At 44.1% G+C, this 7,897-nt stretch overlaps 1 protein-coding gene across 4 annotated transcripts in view; it reads left to right on the top strand.

Annotated features, from left to right (window-relative positions):
- Naa15 (N-alpha-acetyltransferase 15, NatA auxiliary subunit) overlaps window positions 1-7,897 on the top strand; it is a 101,456-nt gene that overhangs the window by 14,163 nt on the left and 79,396 nt on the right. Inside the window, exon 1 of one of the 4 annotated variants that reach the window (XM_005327570.5) lies at window positions 5,935-6,296. The exons of the other annotated variants lie outside the window; for them this stretch is intronic. Within the exon in view, the coding sequence (XP_005327627.1) occupies window positions 6,243-6,296 (54 nt within the window). The 5' untranslated portion in view covers window positions 5,935-6,242. Of the gene's footprint in view, window positions 1-5,934; window positions 6,297-7,897 lie in introns of those variants that run through there. 4 annotated transcript variants of the gene reach the window in all.

The following is a 7,897-nucleotide window of genomic DNA, read 5'->3' as shown; positions in this document are numbered from 1 at the left end:
GAAGGAGTCCAGTGGCCACGGTTCCCGGCGCCCCTGGCCCCGGTCTTTTGTCTTTTAAGTGGGGTTAGGAAGGAAATGGTTAAAGGGGCGAGGCAGGTAGCTTACCCACGTCTTTGGTCTTCGGAGGGTTTCTAGTCACCTCCCCCACCCCAAAGTTGACGAAACTGTTCCTAGGTGAGCCAGAAAGTGAAAGGAAGTGTCGCGCAGAGGTGTTTCAAGCCCCGTGCATTTACGCATGCATGGCCTAGGTTCCTTGGGTCTTTTCTTCTTCACCGGGATCCGGTGGTGACCATCAATTTACAGATTAGCTCACAGAAGAGGGCTCATCCAAGGCGATATTTCGTACCTTGCATTCGAAGACCTAAACAACAGTTCCTAAATGTGTTTACACTCAAGGTCATACTGAACACTGAGAGGTGGAGACAGTTCTGGGACAAGTGAAAGTGCCCTGACCAACCCAAGATCACACAGCTGGCAGAGGTGGGACCGAGTTCCAGGTGCTCTGACTCCAGCTCTGTGATCCTCTTAGCCCACCTAATAGGCCTGTACTAAACCACCATCTGGCCAGAGAGAGAGAGAGAGAGAGAGAGAGAGAGAGAGAGAGAGAAGAGGAGAGAGAGAGAAGAGAGAGAGGGGAGAGAGAGACAGAGAGAGGCAGAGAGAGAGAGAGAGAGAGAGAGAGAGAGGGAGAGAGAGAGAGAGAGAAGAGGAGAGAGAGAGAGGAGAGAGAGACAGAGAGAGACAGAGAGAGAGAGAGAGAGAGAGAGAGAGAGAGAGAGAGAGAGAGAGAGAGAGAGAGAGAGAGACACACAACATCTTTGTATGTGGTGCTGAGGATCCAACCCTCCTTTGGCCGCACGCATGCCAGGCGAGCGCGATACCTCTTGGAGCCACATCCCCAGCCCCTGTATTTCAGTTTTACATCTAGAACATAAAATCTAGCCTGTAGGTCGCTGGGAAGCTTAGAAAGTGTGAATAGGAAACAACATTTTGTTTAAAGGCATTTTTCTGATCAATGGTCTGATCTTGCATAACCTAGCAGGACATTTGTGTATTCAATTCTGAGTTCAATGTGATGTCTAAAAACCATGTAAAAATATGTATAGGTAATAGATGATACATTTTAACCTTTAAAGCTATTTCTTTAAACCCAATGCCATTTAGATTCATTTTAAAAGCAAAATGTTTGCAATTTTTTCCTTCTATGTATTTTTACCAACATCATTTAAGATTAAAAAAAAAACACAAAAAACTGTTAATCGAAAAGTAAAATAGTTGTTAGGATTTCTAGCCCATTTTAAAAATGTAAATGATTATTGAATAGGTTGCTAAATTGTGAGTCACTTTAGAGAGTTTGTAACCTAGTTTGAGCCTCCTGGACTCATGCTCCAGTAAGCAAACCACCTAACTAATGCGCTGAGTCAGTTGTTGGCTCTCAGCTTCTTGGCTTCTTGTCCACTCAGCAACCTGTCAGTTGTATATCCTTTCCACACCTCCCCTTAGAAACTTGTCCTGGCGAAGCTTTTGTCAGTTTCCAACAAGTTGAAACAAAAGCCACATTTAGTCAGAATATTTAGAACCAGTGAGCAAATTACTAATATCAGTATCTGTTCTAAGAAAGGCTGTTTCATTCTTTTTCAGAGCTTTGGTCCCTGTATCCTTTTACTAGTGTGTATTTTGGGAAAGTGATGAAGTAGAAGTACACTGCTCACAGCATGTTAGAGCTGATGGAACCCTACACTTGGAGTAAGCAGCTGTAGGTGAAATTCCATCTGAAAAGAATCTTGATGAAGCATTTGCAGCTAGGAGTTAATAGCTATTATATTTTGGTAGAAGTTGTTTCATAACATTCATTTAAACCATTTCCTGAATTTGAATGCTAAACTCTTATTCATGACCTAGGGTTTAGGATTTGAGATTTGAGTTAGCAGCTAGAAAAGCAAAATTTTAGTCCAATATTTTTCCATTAGGAGAAATATTACTCAGCTCATATCTCCCAGGGAGGGTTAAAGAAGATTGAGATGAAAATACATAAAATGCAAAACACCACTACATGTTTACTGACTTATGGTACGTAAGAATTGTATAGATCAAATTTAGGACCTGGAGAGAGATGGACTTCCTCTTCTATCTGTAAGTTTTTTTAATTTATTTTTTTAAAAATATTTATTTTTTAGTTGTAGTTGGACCCAATACCTTTATTTATTTATTTTTATGTGGTGCTGAGGATCAAATCCAGCATCTCACACATGCTAGGTGAACATTCTACCGCTGAGCCACAACCCCAGCCTCTCTAGCTATAAGTTTCTATTAAAGAAAAAAAAAATCAAAGGCAATAGCAAAATGTTAACATTTGTTAAATTTGTTTAACACTTGTTAAACAAACACATAAAATCTATTTTGTGTGATTTTTCTGTAAAATATAAATATTTAGTTATCTAGATGTAAAAGTCTCAATAGAGAACATCTTACATATATGAAGGTGGAGAATTTTTATTATATATATCCCTTTTGTAGAAGTAAAGTCTGGAAGCCAAATGATTTTATCTATTTTTGGTTATTTTTTGGGGAAGCGTGTGTGTGTGTGTGTGTGTGTGTGTGTGTGTGTGTGTGTACTGCTGGTGATGGAACCCACAGCCTTATGAATGCTAGGAAAGAGCTCTACCACTGAGCTGTATCTTCAACCCTAGAGGAAACATTTTGATCACAGTGAAATGGAAATATATGTTAAGATGCTATAGCAGCAGCTGCAGCATACAGAGCCTTGTTTATGAAAACTTGGAAGCACAGCTATCATTCACAGCATAACTCAAATGAAATCTTTATTTGTCAAATGGTGGTGATAAGAGTAGATTATTTTATTGTTGTGTTCAGGCTATCAAGTCACTGTGTGGTCAGATGGCTGTGAATTGTAGGTGCAATATATATATATTATTTTTTATGTCTAGATGGACACAACATAATGCCTTTATTTTTATGTGGTGCTGAGGATTGAACCCGGGTCCCACTCATGCTAGGCAAGCGCTGTACCGCTGAGCCACAATCCCAGCACTGTAGGTACATTTAAAAAAAAAAAAATTCTGGGGCTGGGGATGTGGCTCAAGCGGTAGCGCGCTCGCCTAGCATGCGTGCTGCCCGGGTTCGATCCTCAGCAGCACCACATACCAACAAAGATGTTGTGTTCACCAAGAACTAAGAAAAACTAAATAAATGTTAAAAAAATTCTCTCTCTCTCTCTCTGTCCCCCTCTGTCTCTCACTCTCTCTTTAAAAAAAAAAAAAAAAAAAAAAAAAAAAAAAAAAAAAAAAAAAAATTCTTATTTTTTTAGTTGTCAATGGATCTTTATTTTATTCATTTATTTATATGCGGTGTTGAGAATCTAATCCAGTGCCTCACACATACTAGGCAAGTGCTGTACCACTGAGCCACAACCCAGCTCCTGTAGGTGCATTTTAACTTGAAACAGACTAATATCCACTGAGCCTTAAAAACTGCTATTTAAGTTGGGAGTGTGTGCCTGTAATCTCAGCTACTTGAGAGGCTGAGGCAGAAGAATGGCAACTTTAAGGCCAGCTTGGGTAACTTAGTGTGAGATACTGTCTGGGGAGGGGGGCAAGAAAGAACAAGCGTTAGGGCACTTACATAGCATGCAGAAGCCCCTGATCCCAAGAACCCTAGTATTGGAGGAGGAGAGAAAGCTATTTAAACTGGGTTTGGTGGCGCATCCCTGTTATCCTAGTGGCTGGGAGGGCTGAGGCAGGAGGATCGTTCAAAATCAGCCTCAGCAATGTAGTAAGTTCCTAAACAATTTAGCCAGTCTCTATCTCTAAATAAAAATATAAAAAAAGGGGCTGGGGTCATGACTCAGTGACAGAGCGCTCACCTAGCAAGTGCGAGGTCCTGGGTTCAATCCTCAGCACCACATATAAATTAAAGGTATTGTGTCCAATTACAAAAAATTAAACATTAAAAAAAAATTATATATATATATATATATGGCTGGGGATGTGGCTCAGGGTCCCTGGGTTCAATTCTCAGTACCAACAAAACAAAAACTATTTGTTACTAGCCAAAAAGAATTAACATTTGCCAAGCTATTATTGCTGGCTTATTTAAGTAGGTATTCAGTTTCTGGTGGAAACCACTGTGTTTCAAAGAACAAAAATGCACTTCCCCTGAGGTGGAAAAAAATAGAATATTATATATAGAAAAAAATTTAAAAATCTATAGCAAATAATATTGCTTTGGGATTTTTGAATGAGGCCAGAGATTTGGAAACTCAAGTTAGTGACTAAATGGAAAAAAAAAACAAAAGACACTTTTTCTATTTTTTAATAGTTCATATTGTTGAAAGTCCGGTGGAGGGAGTGAACTTTTCATTATTACTAAATAACAATTGATTTTTATAAATTAAACTTAATTATATATGTTATTTAAAAAAAAAAGATTACATGGTGTGTAATCCAGTGATGTGGGAGGCTGAAGCAGGAAGATTGAAAGTTGGAGGCCACATTTGGCAATTTAGTGAAACCCTGTCTCAAAATTAAAAATGAAAATAAGCTCAGTGGTAATTGTAAAGTGCCCCTATATTTAATACCCTGCCCTCCCCCCAAAAAAGTCTAAAAATCTGGCTACTTTTCAAATTCCTGTAGATATGATTTCCTCAAACTTTTTAAGAGAGATTACCGAATTCAAGGAATTTCCAGGATTTAACTGCTAAAACCTTACTTATGACCCAAGTGAAAAGAGAGCAACCAACATAGTGGGCAACCAACACCTAAATTTTAGTCTCAAGATTTTTCCACTGGGAAACGTCTTAACTCACACTTTCCAGGGAAGGGTAAAGAAGAACAATTTGAAAACTGTTAAGTATCTGTGTAAACAAATTTAAAAGGGTAAACCCACTGCACATCTTGTTTAATGACTCATAATGAAAAGAACGCTAGAGATCGAATTCAGGATGTGGAGAGATAATCAAGGGCAAAATGGCTCTTGAAAATTTTTAGAGCATCAGTGGAATGCCGCTTTTAAAAAGCTCCACTTTTTTTTTTTTTTTTCGTTAACGAAAATGTCTCATATGCGGAAGGGGTCTTGTTAGAGTCTAGACTGACCTTGCCTACTGGAGCAGTTGCCTCTAGTAGTCTTGCTAGTCTGAAGTCTTGTCTTCAATGTCTAAAGTTTGATGATTTGTGATGATGGGCAAGTCAATAGTCACAATGTTAAACAGGAGCTCGAAACCAGTTCCAGTAGGGTCAGTGTTCCTGAACCTCTCCACTACACCAAGGTGACTCACACAAGGTGACTCAAACCCTGCATTGTTTGGCCTCAACAGTGAGATAAATCACAACGCTTCAGCCTGCAGAGCTCCTTTGACCAGTACAAATAGGTCACTTCAGATCTGGGTAGCGAACTTTCCAGGCTCATCTTAAGAAATATTCACCCAAATCACCGATACCGCAGCCAGGCCCATTTAATAGGTCAGGCTCTTTCACGCTTTTCAAACTCGATTAGACCCCTTGGTCTCCAGGTGTGTTCACTAGTCTCCACCGCGGTGAAGGCTATTCATTCCCCCTCCGCCTCTGCTCCTTAATGACTTCGGTAATGACCACAGTGCTTCTCGAACACCCACACCTGCAGCTTAGCCCTGCAGGCTTAAAGCACGACCACACGGTGTGGGAGCGGCTACTCAATGAATGAGGGCCAGTCTAGCAAGGAGGAGCAGAAAGGCGATTTTCGATGAGGAGGCGGTCGGAAGCGTAGCCGGCCGCGCTCTCGGACCTCCCCAAGGCGCCTCCCAGGAGCTGCCCACGGGAAGGACGCCGGGGGCCCGCCCAGAACCCCTCCACCTCCGCAGGCCGGCCAGCCTCCAGGTTCCCGGCAAGCTCCGGGACAGCGAGGGTGGGACAGAAGGTCACCGCGCCTGCGTGCTAGGAGGCGTGACCCGGGTGGGAAAGCCCTCCGCGTCCGCCATTTTGGCTGCCTCTGTCGGTCTGTTCAGTTACCACGTGAACCGCCGACGGAGACCCGTGGGGGGAGGGAGGCGGCGGCAGCGTTGAGTGAGAAAGGAAAAAAGACAACGAGGAGGAGGAGGTGTCCGGGTAGGGCGACGCGGCGACACCCGAGGCCTGGTGGTGGCGGCGGATCGGGGTATTCGGGGCTGAAGTGGCCAGGCATCGGAGGCGGTCGGACAAACAGACTGACCGAGCCGGGTGGTGGCGGGAGCCTCGGGAGGAGCCGGAACGATGCCGGCCGTGAGCCTCCCGCCCAAGGAGAACGCGCTTTTCAAGCGGATTTTGGTAAGTGTGAGGCTCCCGGCAAGCAGGGGGGAGGATGTAGCCGGCAGCCGGGCCTGTCAGCCCGAGCTTCGGCCCGGCGGGCGCCCAGCCACCCCCGCTCGGGACCCCGCCTTCGTAGTACTCGCGAGGCCGAATGCTCTCCTCCGTCCCCTCCCTGTGGCTCCCACTTCGGCCCGCGCGCCAGGGACTACAGGCTTCCCCCTCCCGTCCCCGCGCTTCCGAGGCCCTGGTTCCGGACTAGGCCCCGACCTCCCGGCTTCTAGACGGTTGGCTTTCACCCTTCCCGAGCGGAGGGAGGAGAGGCCTGGCCTCTAGCAGGGAAGCGGGCAGCACGGGCAGCGGTAGCGGCCGGGTGGGTGCAGGAATACTGCCGGCAGGCCGAAGTGGCACCCTTGGAAGGAACAGGTGGTGCGGATGCGGCACGACTCATTCATTGCCTGAACGCGGTTCCCTCTCGGTCGGCAGTCCCTCCCTCTCTCTCCCCTCCTGGGATTCACCTGTCCCCGCCCGGCCCAGGGTCACTGCACGACCTGGGAGGAGGGGAGGGAGAAGGGAGTTCAGTGCAGGGGAGAAAGCTTCCAGTCAGCTACCTCCTCGAAGTTCGTTGCATATCTGAGTCTGAAGCTCCTTACGGCCTCCCCGGTTCCCTTCTTTCTGGAGTAGGGAAGAGCATTTATTTCTTAGTTTCCTAGCGGGAAACAGCCCCACCCCATCACCCTCCTCGGGAGGTGGGGCCCATGGCGAGGGGGCGGTCTGGTAGGAAGTGAAAAGTTGAGAGCCTTTAGTTGAGACGTTCTGGACAGATTTTCTTAACTCTCTGAAACGTCCTAACACTGATGCCAAAACTTGACACAGAAAAGGAAACACAAGAACTTTTAAGTTGGATCTTGTTGACGCTGGCTGAACTTCATTCTCTACGTTTTAAATGTATGCAGATTGTACTCTTAAAAAAAACGGAATGCGTTGATATTTGTAGTGACTCTTTACATTGTAAAATATGCCCTGTAACCTTGGAGCTATAATTAATACATTGTATCACATTTTTTTTTTTTTTGGTTTGGCATTTAGTGTGTGGGTTCTCTTTCGTGCAAATATTACTTTAGGAAAGAATTAACTGTACTTGCCAAACTTGTCTTAAAAATTTGGAGGGTGTGTGTAAGCGTTCACCTTTTGCAATTATAATTATTTCACTTGTTGGAAAGTGAAATTCCAGTTTTTGTAGAAATAATCACTGATTTTTTTTCCCAAAAGAATCCATGTCAGATTTCAGTTCATATTTAAAACATTAGAAAGTTTCATCAAGTTTCAAGTATCCTGAGATCTGTATTAGCATTTTGTTTTTAAGACTAATTGGAGGGACTGGGATTGTGGCTCAGCAGTAGAGCATTTGCCTAGCATGTGCGAGGCCCGGGGTTTGATCCTCAGCCGCACATAAATATAAATAAGTAAAGTAAGGGTATTGTGTTCAAATACAACTAAAAAATTCAAGTATTTAAAAAAGGGGGAGCGTACTAATTGGAAGCCCAGAGTGGTTGGGCAGTTCTGTAATCTCAGGCTGAGGTAGGAGGATCTCAAGAAGCCAGCCTCAGCAATTTAGCAAG

This window comes from Ictidomys tridecemlineatus, chromosome 9, assembly GCF_052094955.1.
Source record: "Ictidomys tridecemlineatus isolate mIctTri1 chromosome 9, mIctTri1.hap1, whole genome shotgun sequence".
NCBI classification, from domain to species: domain Eukaryota; kingdom Metazoa; phylum Chordata; class Mammalia; order Rodentia; family Sciuridae; genus Ictidomys; species Ictidomys tridecemlineatus.
Note: the sequence above shows the minus strand (reverse complement) of the source record. Positions and strands in the feature narration are given on the sequence as shown.